At 45.1% G+C, this 18,526-nt stretch overlaps 1 protein-coding gene and 1 long non-coding RNA gene across 2 annotated transcripts in view; one reads left to right on the forward strand and one right to left on the reverse strand.

The window, feature by feature from the left end:
• Positions 1 to 17,967, reverse strand: part of LOC130267645 (uncharacterized) — a 43,521-nt gene extending 25,554 nt beyond the window's left edge. Inside the window, exon 1 of the long non-coding RNA XR_008843227.1 lies at positions 17,255 to 17,967. This is a non-coding gene — a long non-coding RNA (uncharacterized LOC130267645). The remainder of the gene's footprint in view (positions 1 to 17,254) is intronic.
• Positions 6,802 to 8,701, forward strand: LOC130267614 (E3 ubiquitin-protein ligase TRIM11-like). The gene has a single exon (XM_056517649.1). The coding sequence runs from the start codon at positions 6,830 to 6,832 to the stop codon at positions 8,429 to 8,431; it is 1,602 nt and encodes a 533-aa protein (XP_056373624.1). The 5' UTR covers positions 6,802 to 6,829; the 3' UTR covers positions 8,432 to 8,701.
• Positions 17,968 to 18,526: the final 559 nt, after the last annotated feature.

The following is an 18,526-nucleotide window of genomic DNA, read 5'->3' on the forward strand; positions in this document are numbered from 1 at the left end:
CCCCCTTTTTTTTAGCTCCACCCCTACATAGCCACACCCACAACCGGTATTTTTCTGAGGGAAAGGTGGCAACCCTACCCATAAGTGAGTCCACCCCTCACATTATATATATAGTATCTCCTAAAAGTGAGTCCACCCCTCACATTATTGCTCTGTCCCAGTAGAGAACATGGTTCTGCACTACACTTAGGCCCTGTCAGGTTGAGTCCCTCGGTGACCTAGGGGCTCTCCTGCAGTGTCTCCCCTGCTGTTATTATAGTGTTATTTCATGTAAAAGGATTATAGTCAGTATGTCAATGTATTGTCAGTATAAAGGACATTTGGAGGACTCCAGTAAATATCTAAAGGACCTGTGAAATGTCACATGTTATGTTTATGTTATCACATGTTACTCAGGGGGCACCAGTTTAACCCCTTAACGACGCAGGACGTATATTTACGTCCTGCGCCGGCTCCCGCGATATGAAGCGGGATCGCGCCGCGATCCCGCATCATATCGCGTCAGTCCCGGCGCTCATCAACGGCCGGGACCCGCGGCTAATACCACACATCACCGATCGCGGCGATGTGCGGTATTAACCCTTTAGAAGCGGCGGTCAAAGCTGACCGCCGCTTCTAAAGTGAAAGTGAAAGTGACCCGGCCTCTTAGTCGAGCTGTTCGGGACCGCCGCGGTGAAATCGCGGCGTCCCGAACAGCTTACAGGACACCGGGAGGGCCCTTACCTGCTTCCTCGGTGTCCGATCGGCAAATGACTTCTCTGTGCCTGAGATCCAGGCAAGAGCAGTCAAGTGCCGATAACACTGATCACAGGCGTGTTAATACACGCCTGTGATCTGTGTAAAAGATCAGTGTGTGCAGAGTTATAGGTCCCTATGGGACCTATAACACTGCAAAAAAAAAGTAAAAAGAAAGTGTTAATAAAGGTCATTTAACCCCTTCCCTAATAAAAGTTTGAATCACCCCCCTTTTCCCATAAAAAAAAATAAAACAGTGTAAAAAAAAATAAACATATGTGGTATCGCCGCGTGCGTAAATGTCCGAACTATAAAAATATATAATTAATTAAACCGCTTGGTCAATGGCGTACGCGCAAAAAAATTCCAAAATCAAAAAAAGCGCATTTTGGTCACTTTTTATACCATTAAAAAATTAATAAAAAGTGATTAAAAAGTCCAATCAAAACAAAAATCATATCGATAAAAACTTCAGATCAAGGCGCAAAAAATTAGTCCTCATACCGCCCTGTACGTGGAAAAATAAAAAAGTTATAAGGGTCAGAAGATGACATTTTTAAACGTATACATTTTCCTGCATGTAGTTATGATTTTTTCCAGAAGTGCGACAAAATCAAACCTATATAAGTAGGGTATCATTTTAACCGTATGGACCTACAGAATAATGATAAGGTGTAATTTTTACCAAAATATGCACTGCGTAGAAACGGAAGCCCCAAAAGTTACAAAATGACGTTTTTTCTTCGATTTTGTCGAAAAATGATTTTTTGTTTCCGTTTCGCCGTGCCTTTTTGGGTAAAATGACTAATGTCACTGCAAAGTAGAATTGGCGACGCAAAAAATAAGCCATAATATGGATTTTTAGGTGGAAAATTGAAAGGGTTATGATTTTTAAAAGGTAAGGAGGAAAAAAACGAAAGTGCAAAAACTGAAAAACCCTGAGTCCTTAAGGGGTTAACACATGACCCGCAGCTTGACCAATGGGCTTTGGCTCAGCCCCCCTCTATATAAGGGGGCGACCATTACAATTCTCTCTCTTGTACCATCAGTCTTTAGTGAGACCAGCAAACACCAGAGATCTCAGTGCTAGTGTCCAGAACCTGGAAGGCCTCAAATCTACAGTCATTCCAGTAAGTCAAGTCTCTGGAATTCTGGCCTAGCTGTGAAGGTAATAACACCTATCTGACCTCAGTAAAGCCTCCGTTAAACCATATCCTGGTTGTGGACTCTCATTTTCACTGCCTAGCCATTGGAATAGCGGAGATACCGTTTGGGAGGTTCCGGTACCCAAAAACCACTCTGGTGTCATGAAAATTAGGGGTTAATAACACCTTGCCCCTGGGGTTAATGCCATCTTGCCCCATCTACCTACACCACTACACCCCATGGTCCCACCATCACCGTGGGTCACCACAGAAGCAAAAATTATTCAAGGTTGGTATCATTAGAAACGTGCTGACCCATAGAATAAATATGGAATGTCAGATTTACCGTATTTTGAACTCTGAAAAAATGATTGCCTTACAAAATTGCGCAATTCAATATTTTTCAAAATTTTGCCCTGCATATAAATTCTTTTCTGGCTTTGTAATACAATGTATGATTAAAAAAAGAAAAAAAAAGGTCTAACATTGGAAAGTCCAACTTGTCACGCAGAAAATAAGCCCTAATACAACTTTGTCAGTGGAAAAACAAAAAAAGTTATGGGTCTTAGAATGTAAGGAGGAAAAAAGCATGAGCCAGAAATCAAAATTTGCTGGGTCATGAAGAGGTTAAAGAGTATCTGTCAACAAACTAAACTTTTAATATATTGTCACACTTTGTCCCCAGGGAGAAAGACAGGAGGAATTCTTCTCTTTTTATCTGCATGTCTCTTCATACGAGACAAGGCCAGTAGGAGCGACTTTTGAGTCTCCTTCCAGATAGCGGAGAAGTCCCGGGTTACTTCATCCACGGCAGGAACTCCAGAAGAAGTGGAAATGAGGAGGGGGGGCAGAGGGTGACGGCCGTACACCACAAAAAATGGGGGTTTGGCGGAAGACTCTGAATTTTTGAAATTGTACGAGAATTCAGCCCAGGGCAGAAGGTCGACCCAATCATCTTGGCGGGAGGAGACAAAATGTCGCAAGTAGTCACCAAGAATCTGGTTTACTCTCTCCACTTGTCCATTGGATTGGGGGTGATAGGAGGACGAGAAATTTAATTTGATCTTTAATTGATTACAGAGAGCTCTCCAAAATTTAGACACAAATTGAACGCCTCTATCCGAGACGATATGCGTGGGAAGGCCGTGAAGATGAAAAATCTGCAGAAAAAATTGCTTTGCCAACTGTGGAAGATACAGGAAGATCGGTGATGAAGTCCATGTGAGACCAAGGCTGTTCAGGCACCGGTAGCGGATGGAGAAGACCTGAAGGCTTCTGACGAGGGGTCTTATCACGTGCACATGCTGTACAGGCTCGTACGAAATCGGTTACATCCTTTTCCAAGGAGGACCACCAATAGTGTCTGGCAATCAATTGTAAGGTCTTTTTTATTCCAGCGTGACCAGCCAGAAGGGAGGAATTACCCCATTTGAGGATCCGGAGGCGAAGACGGGGAGGAACATAAGTCTTTCCTGGAGGGACAGGTAAGAGAGGCGCAGGAGCAGAAGAGATCAGGCACTCAGGGGGAATGATGTACTGAGGAAGGGTCTCGGCTTCAGAGGCATCGGTGGTACGAGATAGAGCATCAGCTCTGACATTCTTGTCTGCAGGATGAAAATGGATCAGAAAGTTGAAACGGGCAAAAAACAACGACCACCTAGCCTGGCGAGGATTTAGCTGCTGGGCGGATTGGAGATAAGACAAATTTTTGTGATCTGTATAAATGGTGATGGGGTGAAGGGATCCTTCCAAAAAAGGAAAACATTTTCTCTGGAGGTGAAAAGGTTTTTGAGAAAGTGACATTTTTTCCTTTAGCGGATTTTTGTAGGAGAACAGCTCCGGCTCCAACGGAGGAGGCGTCAACCTCGAGGAAGAAGGGCTTCTGAGGATCAGGTCTGGACAAGACTGGAGCAGAGGAGAAGGAAGCTTTGAGGTGGTTAAAGGCTTTCTCTGCCTGAGGCGACCAGGATTTTGGATTTGCATTTTTCTTAGTCAGTGCTACATTAGGAGCAACGATGGTGGAGAAGTGAGGAATGAATTGATGGTAGTAATTTGCTAAACCGAGAAATCTTTGGATTGCTCGCAGGCCAGTGGGACGAGGCCAATCCATTACCGCAGAAAGTTTATCAGGGTCCATTTGAAGACCTTGTCCGGACACAATGTAACCCAAGAAGGGAAGACTGCATTGAAATATACACTTCTCGATTTTGGCGTAAAGTAGATTTTGGCGTAGTCGCTGGAGCACTTGACGAACATGAAGGCAATGTTCCTCTAGGTTGGAGGAGAAAATGAGGATGTCATCAAGATAGACTACCACACAAGAGTAGAGCATATCCCGAAAAATTTCATTAACAAAGTCCTGAAAGACTGCTGGGGTGTTGCATAGACCAAATGGCATAACAAGGTATTCAAAGTGGCCATCTCTGGTATTGAAGGCGGTCTTCCATTCATCGCCTGCTCGAATACGGATGAGGTTATATGCGCCCCTTAGGTCTAGCTTAGTAAAAATCTTAGCACCTCGCAGACGGTCGAAGAGTTCGGAGATGAGTGGCAGAAGATAGCGATTTTTTACGGTAATCAAGAGACCGCGGTAATCAATACAAGGGCGGAGAAAGAAAAATTCAGCTCTAGCCGGGGAAGAAGAGGTTTTCCTGTATGTACTCGGACATAGCTTGGGTTTCCGGGGCAGAAAGAGGGTAAATCCTGCCACGGGGCGGTGTGGTGCCAGGGAGCAGGTCGATAGGACAGTCATAGGGTCTATGTGGTGGTAAGACCTCTGCCTGCTTTTTACAAAAGACGTCCGAAAAGTCCTGATAGGCTTTAGGAAGACCTGGCAAAGGAGTAGCAAAGGAGACTTGGCAGGAAGGAACTGGGTGAAGACATCGCTTGTGGCAAGAAGGTCCTCAGCTCTTAATGTCCCCGGTGACCCATTCGAGGCTAGGCGAATGACGTTGGAGCCAGGGCAAGCCCAGAAGAATTTCGGAAGTGCAGTTGGGTAGCACGAAAAATTCAATATGTTCATGATGGTGAACTCCAACAGTCATGAGTAGCAGTTGAGTGCGGTAACGCACGGTGCGGACCAGTATCTCTCCATTGACGGATGAAATGAAGAGAGGCTTGACGAGACGGGTAACTGGAATGTTGAATCTGTTAACTAGGGAGGCTTCAATGAAACTTCCTGCAGAACCCGAGTCCAAGAAGGCCACAGCGGAGAAGGAAGTAGCATTAGCGGGTATAGAAATCCGCACAGGTAAAGTCAATCGTGGAGAGGTAGAATTCACTCCTAGAAACGACTCTCCTACGTTGACTAGGTGAGTAGGTGCGTTTCTCAGATGCGGAGGACGAATAGGACAGTCTTTTAGGAAATGTTTGATGCTAGCACAGTATAGACACAGGTTTTCATTCCTACGGCGAGTCCTCTCTTGTTGGGTCAGGCAAGACCGATCCACTTGCATAGCCTCCTCGGCAGGAGGCACAGGAACAGATTGCAAAGGACGTTGGAGGAGAGGAGCCTGGGAGGAAAACCGCCTGATGTGAACAAGTTCCTTTTCCTGACAAAGCTCCTGGCGTCTTTCTGAGAAACGCATGTCGATGCGGGTGGTCAAATGGATGAGTTCAGACAGGTTAGCAGGAATTTCTTGTGCGGCCAGGACATATTTGATGTGATATGAAAAGCCTTTCTTGAAGGTCGCGCAGAGGGCCTCATTACTCCAGGAAAGCTCTGAGGCGAGGGTGCAGAACAGGATGGCGTATTCGCCCACAGAAGAACTCCCTTGGACAAGATTCAGCAAAGCAGTCTCGGCTGAGGAAGCCCGGGCTGGCTCCTCAAAAACACTACGTACTTCAGAGAAGAAGGACTGGATTGTAGCAGTGGCGGGATCGTTGCAGTCCCAAAGCGGTGTGGCCCATGACAAGGCCTTTCCAGACAGGAGGCTGACCACGAATGCCACCTTAGACTGTTCAGTAGGGAATTGGTCCGACATCATCTCCAGGTGTAGGGAACACTGGGACAAGAATCCACGGCACAGTTTAGAGTCCCCATCAAACTTGTCTGGAAGAGACAGGCGGAAACTGGGAGCAGCCACTCGCTGCGGAGGAGATGCAGGAGCTGGCGGAGGAGATGGTTGCTGTTCTTGCGGCAGAAGCTGTTGCAGCATAACAGTCAGCTGAGTCAGCTGCTGTCCTTGTCTGCTGTGATTGCTGGGCGACCACGGTGGTTAGGTCAGCGACACTAGACAGCGGGACCTCAGGGGGATCCATGGCCAGATCTACTGTCAGGATCCGGACTGGTATGCGGAGAGGACACAGGTGGTGGATCCTCTGTGTCAGTGAGGTGATGGCGTGGGCCGTACCAGGGGAACGGAGTCTAAGGGGTTACTGGTTTTCCACCGCAAAGCGGGATGGACTTGCAGCGGCAGGTAACCCCCAGGTCGTTCCACCCGATAGCGACTCAACCTTACTGACAGCTGAGTCAGGCGCGGTACACAGGGACAAGGCAAGAGCAAGGTCGGACGTAGCAGAAGGTCAGGGCAGGCAGCAATGGTTCGTAATCAGGGGTAAAGGCAAGGGTCTGGATACACAGGCTTTGGAACACACAGAAACGCTTTCTCAGGGCACAAAGCAACAAGATCTCACATCTTCTCCATTACTGATGTTTACTGTTTAAAAGAGTGAAGATAATTACTATTACACTCATCATTAATAAAACACAGATACAAAGCATAGTATTACACTAAGTAAAAGTAGGATAGAGATATATAAAGTATGATAGTGTAAGAATGATGACTCTAATCTCAATGCTTACAAAGCAGGAAGACATGGTGGAAATGTTTATCTCAAAGAGAACCAAAGATAATTTATTCTATAATAAAGAAAAATATGCTGTAACACACCCTGCTACGAGTAACAAAGGTCACATTTTGTTTCTCTGCTTCAAATTACTGTCGGTCATGGCGTCTACTATTCTGAGAGATGAGCTGGTCTGCTCCATCTGTCTGAACATTTATACAGATCCGGTAACCCTGAGATGTGGACACAACTTCTGCCGGGTCTGTATTGATCAATTCCTGAATACACAGGACCAGTCTGGAGTTTATTCTTGTCCTGAATGTAGAGCAAAGTTTCAGAAGCGGCCGGCACTGATGAGGAACATAACTCTACATAATGTAGCAGAACGTTTCAAGTCTACTCAGCCACAACAGGTGGAGGTCACCGGGATCTACTGCACCTACTGTATTCACTCTCCTGTACCTGCTGTGAAGTCCTGTCTGCACTGTGAGGCTTCTCTGTGTGATGATCACCTGAAAGTTCACAGCAAGGAAGAAGAACATGTCCTGACTGATCCCAGCACTTCTATGGTGGACAGGAAATGTTCTGTCCATAAGAAGGTCCTGGAATATTACTGCACTGAGGACGCTGCTTGTATCTGTGTGTCCTGCAGTTTGGCCGGAGAACATCGGGGACACCAGGTGGAGATGCTGGATGAGGCCTCTGAGAAGAAGAAGAAGAAACTGAGAAATGTTCTCCAGAAACTGATCACAAAGAGAGAGAAGACTGAGGAAAGAGTCCAGAGTCTGGAGGAACGCAGGAGAAAAGCTCAAGAGAAATCATCTGGAGAAGCGGAGAGAGTCACTGCCCTGTTTATAGACATGAGGAGACGGCTGGACGACCTGGAGAAGAAGGTCCTGAGTGAGATCTCCAGGCAGGAAAAGGAAGAGTCACTGTCACTGTCTGCTCTGATCCATCAGCTGGAAATAAAGAAGGACGAGCTGTCCAGGAAGATGAGACACATTGAGGAGCTGTGTAACATGACGGATCCACTGACTGTCTTACAGGAACCAGACACAGGTGACTTGTGTGATCCTGAGGAGGGGGGAGGGGATGAGGACACAAGGGGACATGATAAGACACATGATGTAGATGATCTGGATGTGACTGTGATCTCAGACACATTCCGCACATTATGTGACATAATATCAGGTATAAGGATCTATGGGGAGGGTCCTGCAGACATATTACTGGATGTAAACACGGCTCAGAATAATCTCCTTATATCAGACGACTTGAAAACTGCAACATGGACAAATATAACACAGAATCGTCCAGAAACAGCAGAGAGATTCCAGAAACATCCTCAGGTGATGAGCAGAAGGAGATTTACCTCAGGACGACATTACTGGGATGTGGAGATCAATAGATCAGTATGGTGGAGGAGGGTGGGGATGTGTTATCCCAGTATAGACAGGAGGGATCAGTCATTGATTGGAAATAATAACAAGTCCTGGAGTTTGTGGAGGTATTATAATAATAAGTATTCAGTGATACATGACAGGAAAGATATCGAGTTACCTCACAATATCTCCAGTAATAGATTCAGGATCTGTCTGGATTATGGGGCCGGGCAGCTGTCCTTTTATGAGCTGTGTGACCCCATCAGACACTTACACACCTTCACCACCACCTTCACCGAGCCCCTTCATGCTGCATTATGGGTAGAGGGAGGTTCTATAAAGATATTAGGGGGAGACAGAAACTGGGAGAAACCATCATAATCTAATAAACTGCTGAGAAAAAATGAGATCCTGATTGGTAGATTATTTAGCCAATGGGATGAATGAGGAGGCGGGGCTACAGGGGAGGATTCCTACATGGCAGCCGTCCCTATGACTAGATCACATGGTCTCATTGATTGACACATTTCTACATATTGGGGTAATCAGGTGTTTAGAGGATTATTTCTGCCTTAATGATATTAAAGGGGATTTCACAGGGTAATATTGTCTAAGACCAAAGGGTAGAAATTCATATCCCCCATACTCATAGTGCCCGCTCTAAAGCTTCTACAGTAACCAGCACCATAATGATGTCTCCCAAAGTGCCCCATATAATTGTGTTACCCTATACTATATATATACAGTGGTCCCTCAACATACGATGGTAATTCGTTCCAAACGACCCATCGTTTGTCGAATCCATCGTATGTTGAGGGATCCGTGCAATGTAAAGTATAGGAAGCTGTACTCACCTGTCCCCGTCGCTCCGGACCAGGTCCTCACCGCTCCCGATGCTGTCCCAGGGGCTCCCGATGCTGTCCCGCTGCTCCGGTATCTTCTTTTCGATCGTACGGTGTCTTGCGCATCTTCTGCAGGGTCCGGGCCTCGCTTTCTGATGACGTTATTACGCTGATGCGCCGGCGCGGCGTGCGTAGTGACGTAATAACGACGCCGGAAAGCAAGGCCCGGACCCTGGAGAAGATGCGCAAGACACCGGAGGATCGCGAAGTGGACCCGGAGCAGCGGGAATAGGTAAGCGAACCTGCCAGGGATGCTTAAACTGCTATCCGACAGCAGCTTAAGCATTTTGCGCTGTCGGATAGCAGTTAATGCGATGGCCCCGACATATAAAAGCATCGTATGTCGATGCTGACATCGACATGCGATGGCCTCTGAGAGGCCATCGTATGTCGATTTTATCATATGTCGGGGCCATCGTAGGTCGGGGGGTTACTGTATAGTGCCGCCATAATGTTTCCTCTATTCTGTACATAGCAACATAATAATGTCTCCCAAAGTGCCCATATAATTGTCTTATAGATATAGGATCAGCTTAAGGGGTAAATATAAAATGATTGATTTTCTTGTCTATTGGGATGTATGAGAGTCATTTTTTGTGTCGTGATCAGTAGTTTTAATTGCTACCATTTTGATATAGATGGAAATTTTTATCACTTTTTATCACAATTCTGCACACAGGTATAATTTTTTTTGAAGGAAAATCATGGATGTGATTTCATTTTTTTAAGGTGGGGCCTTTATATTTTAGTTATTTACTTTATACTTTTTCAGAACCCCTTCAGCTGCCTTGGAAATCGGCCCCCTGCTAATATGCTGCAGGGGTGCAAATTGGGCACCTGCCAGATTCAGCTCTACACAATGTAAGCTCTTTTCTATTGATCGCAGCATTTAAGGAGTTAAATGGCCAACATCAGTGTGATTATTGGTGTCAGTCATTGACTTGAGTGCCAGTTGCTGATAGCAGCCGTCACTCACTGTCTGTGAAGTGAGCTCAGCTGCTGATCTGGCTCCATAACTACATGACACTGTGCTGTAAGGCACTACTAGATCTTCCAGCCATTCACATATGCCGCAGATCCAGACTTTCTGTAGCATTGTATGTGTGACAAGCTGACACTTGGGCAGGATCAGTACAGGAAAAATAGTTCTGCTTATGGCGCTGCCTTGTGGATATCACAGTCACGGAGGAGACGGTGTAAAAAAGTAATAATGTATTTATTAAACACATTAAACCTTTTTACATGGTGTGCAAGACGCGTTTCGAAGGATAGTTCCTTCTTTATCAATTGGTACAGAGACATACAGTGATAGAAACATATATGTGTGTTTTAGGCGCCAAAACCGGTGGACAGAGGTCAGGGTTACATTTGGGCGGAGCCAGAATGACACACGTTAAAATAACATATTGTCAGTGTGATGAGGTGGCGACCAATGGGAGGCCAAGGAGCAGTTACGTCATCTGCTATTGTATGTAGGACGTGCCCGGCCGGGCTTGTCCTAGTGATGCAGAAGGGAGCCGATGTTCTTCTATTCGGGAGTCGCGGGAGATAAGAAATAGAGTAGCGGCCAATCAGGCCGTGAGTATGTGATGTCTTTTGTACCAATCAGAAGAATGCCGACTGATTTTTGCAGAAACAGAGTTCGGGGCGTGGTTAGGGTGTCCAGTAAGTCAATAGGATTGGACTGTGTGATGGTCTGTGGACCAATCACAGTTGCGCCTACTGTTCTTATGAACATAATAGGTGAAATGAAGATTATACAGTGTGTTCAATGTATTCATTGAATCCCATGGGGGTCAAAGTTTTCATTTTAAATATCCAGTAATTTTCCCTCCTGCATAGCTGCGTGTATCTTCTGTCTGTGGATGCGGGAATCTCTTCTATCGGGGTGACTGTAAAGCCGGTAAAACTGCAGTTATGGTGGGAGGCTGCATGTCTTGATATGCTGTGCAGTTGGTATCCGTTTTTTACATTGGAGCGGTGTTTGTTCATTCGGCTGCTCAGCATTTGTGTTGTCCTTCCAATGTATTGGATGCCACACGGGCATTCGAGGAGGTAGACTATGAATGAGGATTTGCATGACATGCAGCTCCTTATTTTGTAGGTATCCCCTGTAGTCTTTGATGTTATTTCTTTACATCGGTTTTTGATGTTGGCGCAGCATTTGAAGTTTGTGCCGCAGCATTTGTAGACTCCCACTATTTTGTCTTCACCTGTCAGGGGATGTTTTTTGCTAATGGTTTTGACCTGGTTTTCCGGAAGATAATTTGTGGTTTAGCTGGAATTACATCTTTCAAGAAGGGATCCATGAATAGAATCTTCCAATATTCCTCTACGATTTTCTTGATATTTTTGTGGTCAGTAGAGAAAGTGGTGAGAAAGTTGTATGAAAAACGGTTTGTCTCTCCAGTTACTTTCTGATCAGTTGTTTTTAGTTGTAGGCAGGTGTCTTGAGATAAGGTGCCAGCTTTCTTTTTGCTGTTTGTTGTGAGTGATTTGGGATCCTTTAGCTTTGAACCTTGTGTCCAAAATCTTGCTCTGTATTTGGAAGTCTTTTGTGGAGGTACAGTTCCGACGGATCCTCTTATACTGTCCATAAGGGATGTTTTGTGTCCATTTTTCTAGATGACAACTGGTGTAGTCCAGGTAACTGTTTCCATCCACACTTTTAAAGAATGTTTTGGTGGTGATTTTGCCTTTATTGTGTGATACTATTACGTCCAGGAATTCTGCATCATTTTTAAAGTGAGTGGATGTGAAATTGACATTCCAAGTGTTATTGTTAAGGGAGGTGATGAATTGATTCAGGAGATCTGATGTCCCATCCCATACAATAAAAATATCATCAATGTATCTTTTGTAGGTGATACAATGATGGTAAAGGGGATCGCGATATAGTAGTTGGTCTTCAAAAGCACCCATAAATACATTTTGCCCGTCTAGTCGGTCGAATGGCTCTGATCTCTTCCTAGACCAAATGCATTTATCCGCAAATTAACCCTCAAAAGGCATTTTTACCTGCCCAAATCAGTACCAAATGAAGGAACTACATCAGCATCCTCAGATAATCACAAGGATGTATACCTAACTACACTTGAACCCCCGCCAATCAACACCGGGCTGAAACCGAAGTCTACCTTCTACCCCACCCACCACCGCAGAAATTTCATTGAAACATTCATGGCTGGAATATCTAAAGATTTTGAGGACCTAGCTAAGAATACAAAAAATAGCTATGTCCAGAATCTGAATACACAACAGAAAAAAGCCATCAAAACGCTGTCTTCAGATTAATCCATCATTATCAAACCTGCAGATAAGGGCGGCGGCATAGTCATCATGGATCGTGAGCATTACATCTCCGAATCCAACCTCCTCCTTTCCGACTCATCCTTTTATGAAGTCCTAGACAGAAACCCAGCCATCCCCTACTCGGAGGAATTAACCTCCCTGTTGGACAAGGGACTGAAGAATGGCATCTTGAACAAACAGGAATACAGCTACATCAAAATCAATGAACCCGACACACCTCTGTTTTACCATTTGCCTAAGGTTCATAAACACCCCACTCAACCCCCTGGACGTCCCATCATTTCTGGAATAAATTCTTTAACCTCAAATCTCTCACAATACATCGACTTCCATTTGCAGAAATACGTGTGTAAACTTCCATCATACACCAAAGACACCAGTGATTTTATTAAATCCATCACCGACCTGCAGTGGCAAGATCACTATATCTTTCTCACAATGGATATATCCTCATTGTACACGATCATCCAACACGATCAAGGTCTATCTGCCGTATCCAACTACCTTCAAGCAGACCCCCAGATGCCGGAACCCCAAAAAGAGTTCCTCCTAGATGCCATCAATTTCATACTCAAACATAATTTCTTCCAGTTCAATGGCCGCATATTCAGGCAACACTGTGGCACAGCGATGGGGACGCGTTTCGCACCCAGTTTCGCAAATTTATTTATGGGTGCTTTTGAAGACCAACTACTATATCGCAATCCCCTTTACCATCATTGTATCACCTACAAAAGATACATTGACGATATTTTTATTGTATGGGATGGGACATCAGATCTCCTGAATCAATTCATCACCTCCCTTAACAATAACACTTGGAATGTCAATTTCACATCCACTCACTTTAAAAATGATGCAGAATTCCTGGACGTAATAGTATCACACAATAAAGGCAAAATCACCACCAAAACATTCTTTAAAAGTGTGGATGGAAACAGTTACCTGGACTACACCAGTTGTCATCTAGAAAAATGGACACAAAACATCCCTTATGGACAGTATAAGAGGATCCGTCGGAACTGTACCTCCACAAAAGACTTCCAAATACAGAGCAAGATTTTGGACACAAGGTTCAAAGCTAAAGGATCCCAAATCACTCACAACAAACAGAAAAAAGAAAGCTGGCACCTTATCTCAAGACACCTGCCTACAACCAAAAACAACTGACCAGAAAGTAACTGGAGAGACAAACCGTTTTGCATACAACTTTCTCACCACTTTCTCTACTGACCACAAAAATATCAAGAAAATCCTAGAGGAACATTGGAAGATTCTACTCATGGATCCCTTCTTGAAAGATGTAATTCCAGCTAAACCACAAATTATCTTCCGGAAAACCAGGTCACTGAAGAATATCCTGGCCCCCAGCAAGCTCAAAACCATTAGCAAAAAACATCCCCTGACAGGTGAAGACAAAATAGTGGGAGTCTACAAATGCTGCGGCACAAACTGCAAATGCTGCGCCAACATCAAAAACCGATGTAAAGAAATAACATCAAAGACTACAGGGGATACCTACAAAATAAGGAGCTGCATGTCATGCAAATCCTCATTCATAGTTTACCTCCTCGAATGCCCGTGTGGCATCCAATACATCGGAAGGACAACACAAATGCTGAGCAGCCGAATGAACAAACACCGCTCCAATGTAAAGAACGGATACCAACTGCACAGCATATCAAGACATGCAGCCTCCCACCATAACTGCAGTTTTACCGGCTTTACAGTCACCCCGATAAAAGAGATTCCCGCATCCACAGACAGAAGATACACGCAGCTATGCAGGAGGGAAAATTACTGGATATTTAAAATGAAAACTTTGACCCCCATGGGATTCAATGAATACATTGAACACACTGTATAATCTTCATTTCACCTATTATGTTCATAAGAACAGTAGGCGCAACTGTGATTGGTCCACAGACCATCACACAATCCAATCCTATTGGCTTACCGGACGCCCTAACCACGCCCCGAACTCTGTTTCGGCAAAAATCAGTCGGCATTCTTCTGATTGGTCCAAAAGACATCACATACTCACAGCCTGATTGGCCGCTACTTTATTTCATATCTCCCGCGACTCCCGAATAGAAGAACATCGGCTCCATTCTGCATCACTAGGACAAGCCCGGCCGGGCACGTCCTACATACAATAGCAGATGACGTAACTGCTCCCTGGCCTCCCATTGGTCGCCACCTCATCACACTGACAGCAGTTCACCCTAACAACTAATGACGCAATGAGGGATATTTATTCCATTGGTCGCTTCTCATCTCAGACGTAACAGCGACAATTACCAAATCATTTTTTGCCTAATACACTAAAACTGATATTCTTATGCACCTCCAGCATAGGTCATGTAACACCCACTATGCATATTGGATATATATCTTTTTGTTACACAATAATATGTTATTTTAACGTGTGTCATTCTGGCTCCGCCCAAATGTAACCCTGACCTCTGTCCAGCGGTTTTGGCACCTAAAACACACATATATGTTTCTATCACTGTATGTCTCTGTAGCAATTGATAAAGAAGGAACTATCCTTCGAAATACATCTTGCACACCATGTAAAAAGGTTTAATGTGTTTAATAAATACATTGTTACTTTTTTACACCTTCTCCTCCGTGACTGTGATATCCACAAGGCAGCGCCATAAGCAGAACTATTTTTCCTGTACTGATCCTGCTCGACTTTTGCCGATTCCCGACTGGAGACCGGCCGTCTCTGCGGGCTGCAGCCAGCGGTACCACATCTCCACCACATCCTTGATATGCTTGATACCAAGACTTACCAAAGAAAAGCATCATTTCAAAGGGCACTCGAGTTTTCAGCCCACAGTATTACGCAAGGCGCCGTCCTCTTTTTTTCTTTCTCCTATCTCAAGCTGACACTTGGGGTACAGGATAATAACACTTGGGGTACAGGATAATAACACTTGGGGTACAGGATAATAACACTTGGGGTACAGGATAATGACACTTGGGGTACAGGATAATGACACTTGGGGTACAGGATGATAACACTTGGGGTACAGGATGATAACACTTGGGGTACAGGATGATAACACTTGGGGTACAGGATGATAACACTTGGGGGACAGGATAATGACACTTGGGGTACAGGATGATAACACTTGGGGGACAGGATAATGACACTTGGGGTACAGGATGATAACACTTGGGGGACAGGATAATGACACTTGGGGTACAGGATAATGACACTTGGGGTACAGGATGATAACACTTGGGGTACAGGATGATAACACTTGGGGTACAGGATGATAACACTTGGGGTACAGGATGATAACACTTGGGGTACAGGATGATAACACTTGGGGTACAGGATAATGACACTTGGGGTACAGGATGATAACACTTGGGGTACAGGATGATAACACTTGGGGTACAGGATGATAACACTTGGGGTACAGGATAATGACACTTGGGGTACAGGATGATAACACTTGGGGTACAGGATGATAACACTTGGGGTACAGGATGATAACACTTGGGGTACAGGATGATAACACTTGGGGTACAGGATAATGACACTTGGGGTACAGGATGATAACACTTGGGGTACAGGATGATAACACTTGGGGTACAGGATGATAACACTTGGGGTACAGGATAATGACACTTGGGGTACAGGATGATAACACTTGGGGTACAGGATGATAACACTTGGGGTACAGGATGATGACACTTTGACACATATGGTACAAAAACACACCAAAACTTGAGGGGCGGAGTCAGCAGAGTCATTATCATGAGAGGGCGGAGTCAACAGAGTCATTATCATTAGGGGGAGTAGTCAGCAGTCATCTCATCATTAGAGAACAGGGTCAACAGCAGGGCAAGATTAAGGCTGTCTGGAAGACGGAGCACTTCAGTATGATGGGGCCCCCAAACAATCCCCAAGACAGTCCCCCCTCCCCTCCCACTGAGACTTGTTGCCGGCTAGCAGGGGTGGACTGACAACTCATAGGGCCCCCCAAGTACCCGCACCCATAGAGATGCCCTGCCACATACAATAAATACACTTTTTGCGGGTGTGGGTTCTTTTCTATGCAATATATATTTTGGTTAAAATTACACATTATCTTCATTCTGTAGGTCCGTACGATTACAACGATACCAAATTAATGGAGTTTTTTTTATATTTTTCTACTTTTTCTACATAAGATTTTCCCATTCTGAACCCTATAACACTTTTATTTTTCCGTATACAAGGCGATATGAGGGACCATTTTATGTGCCATGATCTGTAGTTTTTATTGGTATCATTTTTGTTTAGATGGGAATTTTTGACCACAGTGCTCTCTGCTGACACCTCAGTCCATTTTAGGAACTGTCCAGAGTAGGAGCAAATCCCCATAGCAAACCTATCCTGCTCTGGACAGTTCCTAAAATGGACAGAGGTGTTAGCAGAGGGTACTGTGGTCAGACAGAAAAAAAATTCAAAAAGAAAAGAACTTTCTGTGGATCATGCAGCAGCTGATAAGTACTGTAAGGATTAAGATTTTTAAATAGAGGTAATTTATAAATCTGTATAAATGTTTTCCAGTGGAGTAACCCTTTAAACCTGCTGGAAGCTTGGAGAAAAAGTGAAGTGATTTTCCCCACAACAACCAATCACAGCTCAGTTAACAAGCTCTGGTAAAGTGAAACCTGACCTGTGATTGGTTGCTGTGGGAAAATCATTCCACTTTTTGGGCCTTAGGCCCAGATTTATCAAGATGTGTGAGAGGAAAAGTGGGGTGATTTTTCCCCAGCAACCAATCACAGCTCAGGTTTCACTTTAGCTCATCTTGTTAGCTGAGCTGTGATTGGTTGTTGTGTGAAATCCCTCCACTTTTTCTCTCACACAGTTTGATAAATCTGGGCCTAAATGCTTTGATGTGGTAATAATCACATAAATCGGAGTATATGTGGTAATAATAGGTATAAAGTGTACATGACAAGAAAAAGACCAAGTTACCTCACAGGATCTCCAGTAATAGAGTCAGGATATATATGGGGGCAGATATAGGGGCAGCTGTCCTTTTATGAGCTGTGTGACCCCATCAGACACTTACACACCTTCACCACCACCTTCACCGAGCCCCTTCATGCTGCATTATGGGTATGGGAAGGTTCTATAAAGATATAAGAGGAGCAGCTGTGAGGAAACATCATGACAGAGGAAATCTGCCCAGAGACTGATGACATCACAGGGAGTAAGTACAGTCTGATTGGTGGAGCATTCAGCCTATAGGAGGCAGCAGTGAGGGGGCGTGACCATGAAGTCACGAGGGGGCGTGGCAGTGATGTCACGAGCCTCCGGCACCGCATCGCCAGTCAACCGGCACGGAGCGAAGTTCACTCAGTGCATCAGATGACTGGGGTGCCACAGCAGAAATTGCGGGGGTCCCCAGCGTCAGGACCCCCCGTGATCAGACATCTTATCCCCTATCCTGAAAATTGTAGTTTAGTAACAGCTAAAGGAACCCTGGTTAAGAAACACTGGTCTACAGGGTTGATGAACTGGGAACAGTCCTACATTCCAGCTGTAATCTGTATTGTAGATAAAGTTTGACATTGAAACTTGCTGAAACACTTCCTCCTAAAAATCACATAAAGGCTTCTTCAAGGAAACGTGAATCTTGTCTTCTTGAAACATAAAACAGGGGTGAACCCTTGGCAAGGAGGGTCTGATAGGGTGCATGCACACTACGTTTCTTAAGATACGGGACCGTATACGGCTGGGGAGAGGGGGGCAGAGAGTCGGGGGCGGGGCAACCGCACGCTGCCATATGCGGTCCCGTATCTAGTATATTTCAATGAGCGACCGGAGTGAAACGCTGCCTCCGGTCGGCTCCGTTTTGGCCCGTATACGGTTTCCCAGCCGGACCTAAAAACGTAGTCAACAGCGTTTTTAGATCCGGTCGGGAAACGGTATACGGGGAAAAACGGAGCCAACCGGAGGCAGCGTTTCACTCCGGTCGCTCATTGAAATACATTAGATACTGGACCGCATACGGCAGCGTGCGGTTTCCCCGCCCCCGACTCTCCGCCCCCCTCTCCCCAGCCGTATACGGTCCCGTATCTTAAGAAACGTAGTGTGCATGCACCCATAGTGACCATAATGTAGTGAAAGTGTGCAGCTGGATAGACAGGCCAAAATCCTATGCCTACACCACGATGGGAAATGATGGAACATGTCTATCAAGAGGGTCAGAAATTGGCGTGCAGAGGACCCAAAGCAACGCCT

The sequence above is a fragment of the Hyla sarda genome, chromosome 4, assembly GCF_029499605.1.
Source record: "Hyla sarda isolate aHylSar1 chromosome 4, aHylSar1.hap1, whole genome shotgun sequence".
Classification (NCBI taxonomy): domain Eukaryota; kingdom Metazoa; phylum Chordata; class Amphibia; order Anura; family Hylidae; genus Hyla; species Hyla sarda.